Here is a 17,085-nt window from a genome sequence, read left to right on the forward strand (position 1 = left end):
CTCATTATATAACTAACATGCTCTCTCCTTCTGTTCTTCTCTATGTTAACTGTGCTCTGATCGTCCCTAACATCATAATCAAATGCATTCTAACCAAAATAATAAATACATGCTAATGCTAATAATTGAATTATTTACTACTTATCGTAACACTTAATGCGTCAATGCAATTGCTCTCTCTCTCTCTCTCTTTCTGTTCTCTCCATTTCTGCTCTTCTCTTTTTATCTCTCTCATTTATTATATTGGTCTTCTCGTCTCTTGTGATTCTGCTCTTCTCTTTTGCAGGCGGGTGAGTCAAATGGCCTATTCAAAAAGACCATCACAAAATTGAGCACTGAGTATCGCCTGCAATTCGTTTGGCCGAATGTCCGACGCATTAAGGGCGCCGATTCAAACGTAACGACGACGGCGAGGGCCGCGGCCGGTGACTACCCAAGAAAGTCAATATCATTGGGCGCGATCCGATCGGGTCAGCCGGGCCAGCCGACGCACAGTCACACACATCAATATCAAACGATGGGTGCCGGCTTGCCAACGGTGCATAAAAAACGTACAACAAATCAGAAAGAAGGTGCGACAGCAAAATGTCGTCGCTAAGCATTAACATACTATACTCTACAAATACAAATACATATATATCCTATTAGCGCATAGTTTCTTTCAATATCTCGTATATGTATGTAATAACTTACTAAAATCAAAATGATCGTACTAAAAACTAATTAACATTTGATTTGAATCAGTTGATTTCAGTTTTTTCTACGTACTTAAATAATATATCTAATATCAACAATTAATCTCAATTAATCAAATACGATTTGCGTACATTTTGTTAACTAACCTTTCTCAAAAGTAATTGTTGAGCGCGCAATTTCAAGATCTCTACATACTTATTGTTTCATTTATTTTAAAGATGATTCTAAAAATTTGTGCAGTGGCAGCAGCATTGAGCTCAGATTCCAAAAAAAGAAACAGAATCGAAAAAAAAAAAAAACTTCATGCCTAATATTTCGATGCGTTGAATAGTGTTGGTAAACTATAAAGTAGCCCACAAAAACATTCTTTTCACAACACTTTCAATCTGAAATGCTATAAATATATACAAGTATAAATACAAATTTTCAAAACAACTAAAATCGATTATCAAGTTTTTTATGTACTGGTCGTCGTAAATTTTTGCTTTACATCAAGAATTCCTATTATTACTAGCTGTAATATATATCCAATCATATACTATATAAAACGCAACTGCGTGCTGAAACCTAGCTTAAGTCACCTTTGATAAAAACAAATTTACATATACATATATGTTTTTTGAACTCTTTACGTATATTCATTTAGTATAAATACTATTTAGGTACACATATTTTTATTTATTTTTTAATTAAAAGCAAAAATGTTTTTATTTAACGCTTTTATAAATACTAATTATTTATTTTCAAGCAGTTAGCAATTCTTACTCTCTCTCTCTTTGGAAGTCTTTAACTCTATTTTATATAGAACGAAATTATGCTAAATTCCTTCCTAAAAGAAAACACACACACAAGAATATCTTTTTAGACAAAAAATAAAAAAGCGGACGTAAGTGTTGAACTAAATTCATTTTTATTAGTTCTAAACAAAAATATGAGAAAGCTACATGGTAAATTACCTGACATATTATCTTTTGTTGATGCTACGTAAAATTCCATTGATTGATTGAATCTAATCCATAGTGCAAGAAACTCAAAATTGCCTTAGCTCGTTAAATACTAAAAAAAAAGGACGACTCGTCCTTGGCAGTCCGAAACTTACTTTTTACCCTGCCAACACATCACGTATCAATGTAATTTTACGCTAATGATGAACTAGCAAAGTGTAGTCGGAGCATGCGGTCGCAGAGGATATGTGATACAATACTATTATACTATACATTTTTACATAGTTTTCATTTTACCTCAGTTACATATATGTAAAAGCGTAGGAGTTTCGTTGGCTTTAGTTACGTTGCATGCGTGAAACGACAAAATGGAATTAGCATCATGCATTATTCATCATCATTATATAGCATTAATCATACATATACAAGGAATTATCATTCATTTAGGTAATGGGGCCAAGGTAAAATAAATTGATATATGGACACTTGCTTTTATTTTTCTTCAACATTTGGAACTTTTTTTGGGTTTTTTTTTTTAACTAAATATAAAGTGCTTTATGTTTAATTCTTTTTGTAGACTTGTGAATTTATGTTTTGTTCTAAAAAGGGATTGTTTATTAATCGAATTACAAAAAAAAAAAAAAAATACTTTAAGGTCTGATCATGTCGGAAATTCTGACTTAAAACTGAACTGACTAATCTCATAGTTTGCAAATAGATAGAGTTAAACAATTTTCTTTAGTTATGTTTATTTGGAAGGATTTCGCGATGTGTATTCAATAGAACTACAGAAAATTTACAATATTTATTTTTGATGTGTACTCTATATATGTATGACAAAATTAAAAACAAAAATTATAATACAAAGACACAATTTACATAACTCAAATTTACAGTCTAAGCAATTATCGTAGGTAAGGCAACCCAAAAACGTAAGCCAAATTATATTCTCATTACAAATAAACATACATATATATTTTAATAGCTAATATCATATGAAACGCAATTGCAAAATGATAAAGTGGCTTCCATTGCAAAGCTTTAAGTCTTGCCTTTAACCCTTGAGCTTGAGAAGCTTTTTAGTGCAGCCTGAAATCAATTGGCCGTAGTGCTTAAAAAAAACAACAAAAAAATAAACAAATGAATTAAATAAATATAAATATTAACACTGTGCTGCATTCAACTCGAAATGTTTATATTTTTGTATGTATATTCAAACAAAATTGGTTCGAATTTCGTTCTATATTCAAAAAAAAAAAAAAAAAAAAAAAAATGACCCAACCCACGAAAAACCAGACACCAAACCACGCTTCAGTACACGCCCGAAAATTCAACAAACAACATATTATTTGTTTTTGAGTATGATTTCAACTCAATGCCAAGCGAACACACATAAATTTAAATGATTATGATTTTCAATTGTTGATATGAATTATGAATTTGCGCTAGAATAGCCCGACAAACAAACTAACCAATACTAAAAATGAAATCCACAAAAACCAAAAACCATAACCGCAACCACCAACCACCAACCACGTCCACCACCAACCGCCACCACTAAACGAACCAAGCGCCTCTTTCGGCTCATTTAATTTGCTGTACAAAGACTCACCCTTCCTCAGTTGGAATTTCGTTAGAGTATTCGAAACACTTTGCAAAGTTTACAGTATCCTTTTGTTTTCCTAAAACTACCTTTGTCCTTTAGTTACCACTTTAAAGCACATGAATATTTAATTATATATTTTCCTTATCTATATGTAAATGATTAAAATCAAAAATATTTGCAATCTCCTCGATTATATGGAACAGTGATGATTAATCTTTTTATCTGTGTGCTTTCAGCTACTCTGCATGAGCTGGAGCCTTTGGTTAGCGATACGGATGATAGAAAAACACACGAGAAGTACGATAACAATTTATTTGCATACGATTAATTCTCAATTCTCATATGTTTCTCATGAGCTTCAACCATACTGAGATGTGTCCACCCTGAGCAAGAATTTGCAGTTTAGTCAACCAACCAGTTTCATAGACCCACCCATATCCATCCAAGAAAAACAAAAAATTAAAACACCTGCAAACGTATCGCACTTGCCAATAGCATCCATTTGAATATTATTCTTATACTTTTCTTGTGTTTCTCTTTCATTATTTTCATATTGTTGACTCAAAATGTGTTTCCATACAGACAAGTAAACTTTGTGGAGCGCAAAATTGCCACACGTCCGTTTTCGCAAACAATTGATCAGGAGCGGCTCAATCACTTCATAACGAAAAAGGAGAACTTTGGATTTGCAGCTGCTGCGGCTGCCAAGGATGCCAAGGATGATAACAGGCAGCAGCCATCGACAGCAGCAGCTGATGTTACAGATCAGGGTCAAGTGGTGGTCATGAATGGCACTGCACCGCCGCACTCAAAACCGAATTTGGATTTGTGGTTCAAGGAGATGGTCGAGCTGCGCAAAAAAGCTGGCGAATACAAGGTTGGTTCACAATCACCCAAGTACGAAATTAAAATTAAACTCTTTTGCTATTGCCAGTGTCGCGGCTGGGGCATAGAAATCGATCCGGAATTGTATAAGAAACAAAAGGATTTATGGGATCAGGTTTCAAAGCGCAGTTCGCTTTCAGCATTGTCATTAGCATCCACAGTCCATAGGTAGGTTCATAATAGAATACAGTTATAGTACAGATATTATAATAAATCGAGAACGACTTAGACCCATCACTAAAGAGGAGAAGGAGCAAGAGAATAACAAAAAGTCGACGCCATTGGAGAAAACGATTCCGCAGAAGCCGCGAGTTCCTGGCCAAGCCTATTTGATTGATAACAAAGATGAGATTTCTGCACTGCCAGCACGTTTTAACAATATACGCCATCATTTGGAACGCACCACGGGTCCGGGTAAATGCTCACATATCCTTAGCATTAAGTAAATAATAATTCCCTAATTCCATATCAATTTATCCAGCAGATGTTGAGGAAGGCGCCCTGCTGCCATCGCCAACGCGCGAGAAACTCATGCCTGCTATTACTAAACGTGAATCGGAATCTCAGCGTGGCAGTCCCAAGAAAACGGCACTCTCACGACATGGATCGCCTCAAAAAGGCAGCCCCCAGAAGGGCAGCCCCAAGAAGGTCCTCAAAAGTGAGTAGTTCCCAATATTCGACTAAGAATGTTATCTACATATAACAATTACTGTACCAGAAGGTCTACAACACTTAACACATTAATAGAAATTTATTTTTAAGCAACAATTAAACATAGATACACAAAAGCACTTTCTAGTACTTACTATTACGAAACAGGTCACAATTGTACACGCCCAACAAAAACTAAGTATACGCCCTGTTATACAACTTTTTTTTTTTTTGGTTTCAGTTAATTGTTTACAAAATCTTTCGTATGCTTAAAAACGCTTTAAGTATTATTTTTGCAAAACATTTAAATGGTTTTGACGTTAGAAACTTTTTAAAGAATTTTCAATCTTTTTTCAAATGCACTACTAAGCCAAATTTTGATAATGAGATTTGTGCAAAAATCATTAAATGTAGCTTGCTATTATTTTTATGTTATTTTTGTTTTTTGAAAGAGATCGTAATATGTATTTATTTGTTTTGAACAGATGCTTATGTATAGATCTGTACATAAATACATATCAATATAATTAAGAAGGTGTATGTTTTGGAAAATATATTAATAAGACTATTTACCATGGCGAATGTCTATATTGATATTCCCAACTCAATAAATAGGTTAATATTAAATCATATTTGAAGAATGTTTTGAGCTTTTGATAAATAGGGAACCCAGATAAACAGTTTACATACATTTGCGAGCAGCCTTCAATGTCGAAGTCAATATTTCAGTTAACATCAAATATCAGTCAAAATGTTTCATTCTTCATTTGTAAATACTACAATAGTTTGCAGCTAAATTACAAAAGGACAGGCGATTTAGAGCGCTTTAAGCTAGGATTAGACCATGAGTATAATTTGTAGTATGCATTGTATAGATCTTAACTGTTATGAACACCCGTAGACATCTTTCACCACTCATTCATTACATAAGAAACAATTAATTTAGCAAATTAATGCGATTTTTCAATTAAAACATTCAACTCGTACTTTTACCATCAATCAAAATCGCCCCACAACAACTAAAATCAAATCAAACAAAAACAAAACTAAAAACTAAACCAATATCGAAACCGAATCAAACCACATCTCTTCATCCTCCACTTGCGTGTGCTCAGCACGCTCACAATCTGTTGGTCCTGGCGTCGAGAATGAGTCACCCAAGCGTCAGATTCGCTCGGCGAGTCAAGCGCCCACGAGCCGTAAAAAGGCACCAACGGCGCCCTCTGCGACATCGGCTGGAACTGAACGTAAGCCACGCCCATGTAAGTAGCTATAGTTGCGCAGACCCACCACAAAAAAAAAAAAGAATCTCAAAAAAAAAAAAAAAAAACGCACGAGTCTTTCGTACGTTATTTTGTTCATTACCATGTTTATTTTCTATACGGTTAATTAATTTATTCCTAGTTTGCATATATTGTACATTACTTATTATTTAAATATGAATTTAATTACCACTCAAGTTGAGTGATTAGTTTAGTTGTTAGTTTTATTTGCAATCTTTTGATTATTAACTATAGTTTAGTATTTATCACACCAATTTGTAAGTTCATTTCGAAACATTCTACAAACTGGAAATATAGTTAAGTGTCTAACAAAACTAATTAAATAGTTAAACAGAAACAATTTAATTCAAATCTCTGTTAGTTTAGTCTCTGGTCATGCATTTCGTATTTTATTTTCTAACTTAAATTTTGTTATCGTTTCATTCAGAATTTCATTTCCTGTTCTGTAATGAAGCATTTGATTGGTCTTTCGAATAAACATTCTATAATAGTTTAGCATGTTGAGTGAACAAATACTAACAAATTTTTAACAAATCAACTAACAAATACATACTAAACCACAATATAAAAAATAAACAATTTCTAATTGAGAATTGTAAGTACCTAATACAACAACGTCAGTGTTTAAACAAACTAACAAATTCAATAAAGTTGTGTGTGTGTGTGTATTGTGCCTATAAACCAGTTAATTTTCCAACTAAATACTTATAATTTCCCAAGCTTACCAAACAGTGTTGGGCGATGACAATCTGTTCTATTTGTTGGCTGTTTTGTACGTAATTGTATAATGTTTTTAAATGAAATGTGTGGGCAGTGAGCAGTAATGGTCAAAATTAAAATTTAAAATTAAAAAAAAGTTTTTATTTAAGTTAATTATTTAAACTTCAGCTTTGAATAAAATGTGTTCTTAATTTATTGTTTTTGTTTTCCTTATAAGTTTGTTACTTAAGCTTGCAATTATTACTAAAAGTATGAAAACTTCAGTCGAATGTGCTTAACTGTGAGGCCCCCTGCTACCTATTTTCGATAAATAAAATGAACTGTGCGGTATTATTCTTAAAATATACCAAAATATACTGCAAAATATTTGGTGTATCAGAATACCATCACATTCAATATATACTGTTAGGCACAAAGTTATAATACCCTTCTAATTGATGGGTAGCGGATATAAAAGCATTCTTTGACAGAGCATTCGAAATTTGTTTTCTTTAGTTTTATTTGTTTCTATTGTTTGATGATGAAAATACTTTTCTTCTTATTTAAAACTGGAGTTTTAAATATGATTTTCTGATAGGAAAGAAAGACGTGCATTTCTTCGAAAGGTTGTAATATTAATTTAATTGCGATTGAATTAAATGTTCGAGGCTCAGCGATATACATAGATTAAGATAAGTTAAGTTGCCATAATATTAATATTCTTTTAATGACTAACAACGTGTTGAATGGTAGCATTTGTTAAGTAGACTAACCCAATTTTGATCCCTCAATATGATTAACAAACAAAACTTTAATCGACGCAAAACTCGAGCGTGCGTGATTTGATTTATTTTATTATTATATACTTTTTTTTAAAATTAATTTGTTGTTGTTTTTGTTTCTGTTGCCTTCTTAATTCGCCGTAACTAAAAACTAAATATACAATAAAAACAAAAATTTACGTTTAATTTGTTTTTTCATGTGCCTTTTGTTTTTGGTATGAAAACAAAAATGACAACAATAATCAAACCCGACGAAAAACAAAAACCAAAACCAAAAACCAAAAAAACTGCTTACGTTTTATAGCCACCTTATCCACAACATTCCAATCCCGCATTAAAAGTAGTTCCCTACCACCGCCTATCGGTAAAGTAGCCGCAGCGCCAACAGCAGCCGCAGCCGCAGCAGAAGCAACCGCAGCCGCAACAGCAGCAGCAACATCCGCCCGAGCAACAGCATCATCCAATGCTAATCATGCCAATCAATCACATGTATCACTATGCAAGAGCTACAACAACAAAAATAACAATTATGGCAACAAAATTAATAAATCATCATCATCAAGTCAACAACAGCAACAGCAGCAACAGCAACAGCAACAGAAGCAGCAACAACAGCAAATGCGTAAGAAAGACAAAGATAGATCGAATATTAGTTGCATTGGTATTGGTAGTCAAGTTGGTGCTGGTAGCGGTAGCGGTAGTAGTGCAAATAGTGCGAAGCATCAACAAAACAAACAGAAGCAGCAGCAGCTACAACAGCAGCAGCAGCGAACAGCAACAGCAACTACAACAAGTACAAGCTGCTAGCCCAGCAAAATCAGCTGCGGTTGCAACAGCAACAGCAGCACCAACCACAACAACAACAACTACATCATCTGACATGGCAGCAACATCAGCATCGACATCAGTTCCATCAGCAACATCATCCACGGCGCCGACCCGACCTGCCACCATCAACATCAAACGCCTTACGGTACCAGGTCAGGATAGAAAATTGGCTGAAAGTGAGTAGAGTTTGTCCGAAAACTTGACCAAAAAACCAAAAAAAAATCTCTTCAATAAATCAATTTGATATACCAATAAACAAAACCAAAAAACAAAATATTAGTTATCTAAAATGGAAATGCTGTTAAATGACATCTGATGCGTGAATTGTTTGTGTTGCAACTTTTGTAAACAAAACCAAAATACCAAAAAATGAAATCAATAAGAAATTACCAATAATTGAGCATTTTACACCTTGTCAAAAATGTTTGTACACAACTAGTGATGAGTGATTAAATTGAAATTATTATTTACCGATTGGCATAATGAAATTGACATTGGGCGCATCACAAACCTATTCTTTTTTTTTTACTATATGTTTTTCAACCATGTGGAATCATGTGTGTGTGTGTGTGTTAGTTAGTTGGTAAAATACTGTTAGATTGGCATTCATTTCTCCCAAGTGTAGTTGTCTTAGAAATGTTTCGAAATTGTTTGCTCCTCGTTATTCCACAGGGTTGTCCAACATGTTGTCCAAAAACATCCTCAAAATTTTAAATAATTACATAAAAATAGAGTATTTGTTGCAAAGTTGTTAACCATAAAGCGTGCGCGTTACTTAATGTTAGTTGTTGTTGTAATAAGTGTTTGTACATGTTGTATTTCAGACGTGCGACAAAAACTTTCCCAAATGTAACACTATCGTCTATGTCTTATATCATTTGTAGTTGTTTTTCTTCCATCTGTTGTGACACTGTCCTAGTTATTTGTCTATAGTTTACTCTAAAGTAGCATCTGTCATGTGTCTTACCTAATATTTTGCTTACAAACAAACACTCTACTATACATAAACAAAGATAGAAACCCAAAACTTGTTTTAATCCATTTTAATTCTTAGTTTTAAGAAATACTTTTTAGGGTTTTTGATTAATATAAGATGAACACAGAGTTTTGCATTACTTCTTTACATTTTAAAAACAAGTGATTTTTTAATACCATAATATTTTGTTCAACGTTTTTCTGTTACAATTATTTTCTAATGGAGTATTAAGAGAGATTTCTTACAGCGAGCTGTCGGCGTTGCCTGTTACACATCCAAATGCTTCAGCTAAGCCAAACTCAAACTCAAATAAAACAAAACTCATCTTCACGTCAAAAACATTTTTGCTATTTTTTATGCGTGCTCTACCTATATTTAGATTACTGTGTCCAATTAAGTATTTCTATGTAATTTTTGCAGCTTTTCTATGTTCTGTGTCTCTTGAATGTGGCATGCTCTCTTACCCGTTGTGCGCTTTATATACAAAAAAAAAGAAGAAAATCAAAAGCAAATATTTATAATTTGAATTCAATTGTTACTAACAAATTTGGTTGCTTTAAAGCTTTGTGCTTAATACAAGGATTTTGTTTTAATAAGTTCCATTAAGTTTAAGTTAAACCTAAGTTTCTTTTGTGTTTAAGAAATTAAGAAAACAAAATATTATATCTATTTACATTTTAAGTTACAAATACTAACCAGTAAAACTCAATCACAAAGTTCGCTTTAACAATATAAAAACCTAAAGATAAAACATCAAAAACTCAACAGCTGCTGCAGCATATAAAGTTAACCAGATTTCTAAAATGCGCCATTCGTCAAGTTTATTTCCAGCGACAATTGAAGCAAATGAAAATGTTTAATATTTAATTACAATTATTTTCCACGTCAACAGATGATTCCGAAGATGGCCGTGAGACTGCCATTTCAATTTCCAGCTGCAGTCCACAGCCAGTGCCTGAGGTGCCCGATGAGCCATTGGTGAAATCGCCACCAGAGCCGACAAGGGTCAAGTCGCCTGAGCAGATCATAATGCGCTCTCCCGATCCAGTCAACTGGACGGTGCCCTTGGACACTGGCAAGACATTTACGGTCACACAGAATGTCAAAGAGGGTAATCTGTGAAACATATTCATTACTGTATTCAAATGTCTTACTAACATGAACAATGCATTTGTAGGCGAAAGCTACAGCCGACCACAGAGCGAGATAAAAGCGTCAACACCGGTGGAAAAGCCACCACCGCCACCACAATCGGCACCTCCACAACTAACCGAACAGGCTAAAATGGACGGTAAGCCTTTAAGCACGCTTCAATAAACGCAACTTCCATAAACAAAAAAAAAAAAAAAACAAAAAACCAAATGAAAATTCAACCAGTAAAGAAATCGACATAAGAAAAATAAAACACTTCAAACAAACACACACACACACATATATAATAATAAAAGAAAAAAACATGATAAATCGCTTTTACAAATATTTATATATTAACTCGTATTTAAATATATGTATCTGTATATGTATATGTATGTATCGCTACTCACAACCATCATCCAAATCCAACTAAAATCAAATCATCGTTAAGCAAACTTCAAAAATCGCAACACCAGCCAATGCCAATCTCAATAAGCGTAAATATAATGCAAAACTTTCCCCTCTCTCAGTATTAAGCCAAAAATTTCGCAGATCAAAAAAATAATATAGCGCAAAAGAAAAAAATATCGAACAAAAATCACAACAAAAAAAAAATCGTAATGCCAAATGCTGCGCTCAGCTGAAATGCAAATTAGCTAATTCCACATAGCGTATCAAAAACGTAGTTCCTTGCGTAACATAACAAAACACTATTTCCAAAACTATTTCCCCCCTTCACTGCCATCCACTGTACCACACCACAGCCTGGAAGTCCAGCAGCCCAACCACAAGCGCCGCTGCCTATGGCAAAACATTGACGCCAATACAGCAACCGGGCGGCGCTGTGCGCTGTGATGCCAACAAGCCGGGGCCGGAGCTGGCCATGTCATCATCATCATCGACAGCGACTGCATCCACAGCACGATCGACAGCCGCCGATGTGCTGGAGAAGGCTCGTGACCGATTCGATCGCTTCTGGGGCGGCGCCAGCAACGCCAGCAAAGAGGAGAGTGTCTAAAGTTTCTAAATCAAGATTCAAGTGCAAAATGTATTTGGCAAAATAATAATAATGAACAAAAAAAAAGTAAATGAAAAGTAACAATTACTAAATTCAATTAACCAAATGAGCAATATTCGTAAATGATGACACGTAATGCCGCCTAAAGCATGCAATCCATACTACTAATAACTCCCTCTTACCCCTTTTGCATCTTAACTATGCTCCTCTTTGGCTATGCTTAACACAAAACAATGGGCACTCGTAGAATTGGAAAAAGCCCAAAAACATATATTTGGCCATTATATTTATTTCGAAAATTAACTTGAGCTCATTCATTTGGCTCAACATATTAGGAATTTGAACGATTCCATTAGACGAATAGATAGTAAAGCGAGTCGAATTATTCTTGCCAAATTTGAGAAACCTTATTTCTAGCACTGCACGTGCACCTATTGCCATCTATAAGGAAGAAAGCACGGCTATGTTCGGTATGCCGAAGTTGAAATACCCCTGCAAACAGTGCAAAAGGCAATCGTCGTAAATCGATATATGAATATGGTATTAGAAGCATTCACATCATACTATAGATACGTATATTATTAGCTCTGAAAAGAATAAATGAAATTGTATGCAAGGGTATTCGAACGACTATGTAAACTTACTTTCACTGCCTAGTCCCAAGAAATAAAGACAGATTTTTTGCGAAACTCACATAAGCTATTCCAATAATCACACAATCTTTTCAATATTTCCAAATCATTCAAATATGTAATACACGAAGAGTAAAAACAAATTTAAAAGAAGAAAATAACAAACGAAAGGACAACATCACCGCAGAGACCCGTCCAAAAAAAGAGAACAACATAAAAAAGTGTTTTAGGAGAAAACCTCAAATTTTTGTAATTTTCATTAAATGAAACAATAAGCAAACACAGGAAATCCAATGGCAATACGCTGAGTATGGTATATTGGGTAATGCATAAGGTGATCTAAGCCTAATACGCTGATCCGACAAAGTAAAACACAATTTGAAAATAGATTTTGCACATGAACTACAAATACAACAAAAATGATATTAACGATATTTTAAGAACATTTTGGCAATGATGGTTATAAACACACACACATACACTCTCTAATATACACTCACACAAAGTACTGTAATACACAAAAATGCGATATGTTATAAGATAATTAAAATACTCGAAGGAGTTCGATTTGCGAGCATCAGCTTTAAGGATCTGTGAAACTAGTTTGCGACATACATTTATGATATGTGTATTATGTAATAGACCTAATTATACCGAAAAACACTCAAAGAAGTTTTAGTAAATTAAAAACGCTGTTCGCTACTGAAAGGAAAAGTTCTTAAATGCTTTCCAAAGCACCAATTGTTGAAGCACTGGAGAAGTGATTTGCTTAACGTATGCAAACAGCGTATTAATATTTCTGAGTACAAACAAACCATATTTGAATTACGAGTATATAACATTTTGATAATTTGCAAGCAATTTTCGAGCGAAAATATAAGTTCAAACGTTAATTTAGTGTCATTAATTTCAATTCACAAAATTTAATGCCTAATATGTAGATTTAAAAGAATATAACTGAAGTTAAAATTTCACTACCAATAAGTTTGTGATTAACTTCAGTATTGAGCTTAATTGTTGCTTCTTGCATAAAAATATTTATATACAAATTAAAAACAAATACAAAAAAAAAAAGAAAACAAAACAAAAGCTTCAGTGTATTTATTAAACCGTTAAAATATGTATTTTTATATCTTTTTCATTGATGGGCTTGTCTGTTAGTTGGAAATGTTGAGTTCAAAACCAGTTGAAATCCGTGTTATCCAATGCCCCTTAATACCGTGAACTCCCAACATTTGTTTATTATGCGCAATCTATGAGATTTCATATATGTATGAATGAACTTAGTTATGTGTATTTGAAAAACTCAACTGAAACATGCATTAGTTACTGACGAATATAAAGCAAAAATAGCTTATGCCTTGGAAAAAAATAGAATCAGAAAAGAGAGGCACACACACACATAGACACAGATATCTACAAATACACATTTCTCTATTTCCAGTTACAATTTGATAGAATGACAACATTTAAACTCATTTAGTTTTAACTATCGTACTTAACCAATTTTAGGCAACTATAATATGAACCTAATAAAGAACAAATTGGATATACAATATATTCTAGCTTGTTTACAGCGTGAAATGTATACAAACAAGTTATAAATTATACCACACTGTACGATCTATATGAAATTCAAGCTAAAGTGGGCAGATAGAATCGTAAGGATCAGTCAGATGGAAATATTTGCATTTTGTTTGAATATCGAATGATATATTTTAAAAATTTACCTATCACGTATAAAAAGCCCCGCATTTTAAAATAAAAAAGACACCAGAAAAACACGCAATAAATATTTAATAAAACCAACATAAAATCTAATAGATAATTTTGCCATAATTGTCATAAATGAAAAACCAAAGGCACACCAAATAGCCTTGAAAATGCATGAGAAAAACACTATAAAAGGAAATTTAAACCCTATGTACCAACTTTAAAATGAATACCTACATAATGTGTAACAGAAACTTATAAAAATACATGAAAAACAACTGATGGTTAAAAAATAAAAGTAAAACAATTGTATGAATCAAATAAATGAAAATGCATATAAACGTTTTAAACAAATCAATCTTTGTTCTTAATTTCCTCACTAAATGTGCTGCTTTTACTTACGGTTCTTCAAATATCAAAACAAAGAATTTGGATTTTGTTTTGTGTTTTGTTTTTATTTTATTTGATATTATGTTTCATAAAGAAAAAGTTTCCTATTATTATTTGCATATTATGTCTGGGTAAATATTTTCGATTGTGCCTGTTACCATTTATTATCATTATTATTTTGAATCTGATCGGAAGCTAAGTTCGAAAATAATTCTGGACCTGGTTTTCAAAATTTCAACAAGCGGTTGTTTTTTAATTTTCTATTTGCATATTATTTTTTCATTGATTATTATTATTATTATAATGAATTTGTACGCGCTTTTATTTGAATGTTACATTTGTCATTTTGCTGAGTTATTCACCAAAATTGGTTACAAATTACTTTGATGTTCATTATGAAATTTCTTTGTTAATATTAAATTTAGATTTAGGGGAGTTTTTTTTAGAAAGCTGTTATCACAGTATTGTTAGAATAAAACTAAAACGCATCAGGATAATTTTGAACATTGGAGACTTCAAAATATACAAAATAGAAAACTGAAAATGAAATGAAATTTTTAATGTACATTTGCTTAAATTTGATAAGGTTTCTCGAAAATACATATATCGAAAAAATGTTTAAATGTTTTGCGTTAGATAATCGTTAGTTTTTTTTGTTTTACTTTTATTGCAGTTTAAAGAATTATAATTATTTTCCTTTTTATTATTATTATCGGTATTTTGTATTATATGTTTTATTATTTTAAGTACATTTTAAGTGATTTGCCTTGTTATACGAAGGTTAATTGTAAGCGTAAACAGTTTCACAAATGTGTGTCAAACTTTATGTAGTGTGCAATATATTATTGGGGTGCTACACAGAGAATCAAATTAGTGGGTTGTCAAAATACAACAAATCAATCGAGTTGGTCTGGGCTCATTTATACTTATATATCAAAAAATATAATATATAGACGTCGCTCAAGAGATTTGTTATACATTCTATATGTTTGTTTGTCATACATTTCAAGAAACTCACTCAATTGGAGACTGCTTGAGCAATTGTTTGAAAGCAAATTTGCAACGTATGTAAATACGTTTGTATGGTAACTGAAGTGAAATTACACGGAAAAAACACACACATTTATATGCAGCTACATATTGTATGTATATGTAGGTATGTACTTGCTATTCATATACAATTGCTAATTGAAAATAGGTAACTATAAAAATTTAGCACAAATTCTTAATCGTTAACAGCTATGACAAAAGTTGTTCTGCTTAAGTAAACAATTAAAAGGTATACCAAAAGGTCTGAAACACAAGACACTGTGCTTCATGCTAGCTAAGTTTTTGTTATATATTTTAATTTTTGTTTTCTTTTTGTAGTACCAAATGAATAGGGACACTGGCGCCCCGCACCAGATCTGCCCTTTGCTTAAATGGTAAACTTATTTCGAAAAAATCGCGATGGACTTAATGGTTACTTTAATTTAAAAAATAAACGAGTTAAGAGTTGCTTTTTGGTTACCACAAAAAATGACACGTTTAACAGACTTTTCTTTGTTTCCATTACAAGTAAATATATATGTGTATATTTAACATTGTAGAGGGTAAACAATTAAATTTAGTATTGTTGAATATCTAAAATTATTAATATCTTTTTCATTTTTTGTTTTGTTGGTTTTAAGTATATAGATTTTTGTCTTGTATGTTTTACAATTGTAAAATTGAAATTGCTTATAAATTTAGAATAATATTCGAGTTATGTTCTTGTGTAGGTTTGGTTTTCAATCGAGTGAGGGACAAGGACAGGCAAAAAGAGAGGTTGCATAGGAAATATTTATGGGTTTTTGTTAAGCGTAAGTAGAACATTAAGATCTATTTAACTGGGTAAGTATTTCTATTTCACTTGGGGTTTTTGCTTTTGCTTGTGCCGCTACATTTAAATTCGTTTAACTGCCAATTAAATAATTTTGCATTTGACATATACATAAGTACATTTATCCAAAATTTAAATCAGTTGCATATTTTCCTTACTTGGCTAAAACAGAAAATGATAAGTCCCATCAAACCATTATTACCTATAGTTAGGTAACATATATTGTGTTTTTCTGTTACTGGAAAACTACATCAGTTATTGCTAAATTTGTATAAGAGTAATCTTGTTTCTGTTTGTAATCCAGTTTATATAGATAATGTTCGTTTTGTTAGTCTCTGTCCACGGCTCTGCATCATTCTTTAATTACAAGTATGTATTTTTGTGTTAATGAAATCCAGAATTTGGGGATTTGTTTAACTCTTTATCTTTAGCTATGCTAGTCTATAAATAGTGATTGTTATATGCATTTATCCCATATAAATTAACATTCTAACAGCTCGCTTATCAATCTAAACAGCCACACTCCTCATTGCAGAAACATAAACCCAACTCTTTGAGTCCATTTCGAAGACTGAATTTTGTACTAGCCGATTGTTAATTTTGTTGTGTCCAACTTTCAACGTTTGATTTTTGTGACAAGACGGGACACAACAGGAACCATGCTGTTTACTTAATTCTCGCTGAGATCTTTAATAGCTTGCAATATGCGCTTCACATGACCCACTTTAACAACGCCCAAGTCCTTGAGATCACGTCGACCCAAGGTGAGCAGCTCCTTGCCGCGTATATCATTCTTAAGGAAACTATCAACGTATTCCGATAGCTGCATGGTCTCCAGCCAGGTGACCACCTCATTGACGCTCCAGTTATTGGCAGCTTCTCGGGTATTCGTGAGTGGCGGCTTGAACTGCTGTTGGCCAGCTGTCGATCCAGAGCGTAGACGACCCCAGAATGCACGTGACTTACGGCGACCATCCGACTGTGAAA

The 17,085-nt window shown here is 32.9% G+C and overlaps 2 protein-coding genes across 10 annotated transcripts in view; one reads left to right on the top strand and one right to left on the bottom strand.

Annotated features, from left to right (window-relative positions):
* Positions 1-14,179, top strand: part of LOC117573997 (serine/arginine repetitive matrix protein 1) — a 38,496-nt gene extending 24,317 nt beyond the window's left edge. The window contains 13 exon segments of the mRNA XM_052007477.1: positions 287-572; positions 3,483-3,543; positions 3,829-4,123; positions 4,181-4,299; positions 4,361-4,545; positions 4,616-4,789; positions 5,898-6,044; positions 7,851-8,326; positions 8,359-8,415; positions 8,418-8,550; positions 10,243-10,461; positions 10,528-10,641; positions 11,249-14,179. Coding sequence (XP_051863437.1) covers positions 287-572; positions 3,483-3,543; positions 3,829-4,123; positions 4,181-4,299; positions 4,361-4,545; positions 4,616-4,789; positions 5,898-6,044; positions 7,851-8,326; positions 8,359-8,415; positions 8,418-8,550; positions 10,243-10,461; positions 10,528-10,641; positions 11,249-11,502 — 2,520 coding nt within the window. The 3' untranslated portion in view covers positions 11,503-14,179.
* Positions 14,180-15,881: 1,702 nt separating this feature from the next.
* Positions 15,882-17,085, bottom strand: part of LOC117573927 (diacylglycerol kinase eta) — a 45,653-nt gene continuing 44,449 nt past the window's right edge. For all 9 annotated transcript variants that reach the window (XM_034257451.2, XM_034257447.2, XM_052007475.1 and 6 more), the window contains one exon: positions 15,882-17,077. In XM_034257451.2, the coding sequence (XP_034113342.2) occupies positions 16,769-17,077 (309 nt within the window). In that variant the 3' untranslated portion in view covers positions 15,882-16,768. The remainder of the gene's footprint in view (positions 17,078-17,085) is intronic.

The sequence above is a fragment of the Drosophila albomicans genome, chromosome 2R (genome assembly GCF_009650485.2).
Source record: "Drosophila albomicans strain 15112-1751.03 chromosome 2R, ASM965048v2, whole genome shotgun sequence".
Classification (NCBI taxonomy): Eukaryota; Metazoa; Arthropoda; class Insecta; order Diptera; family Drosophilidae; genus Drosophila; species Drosophila albomicans.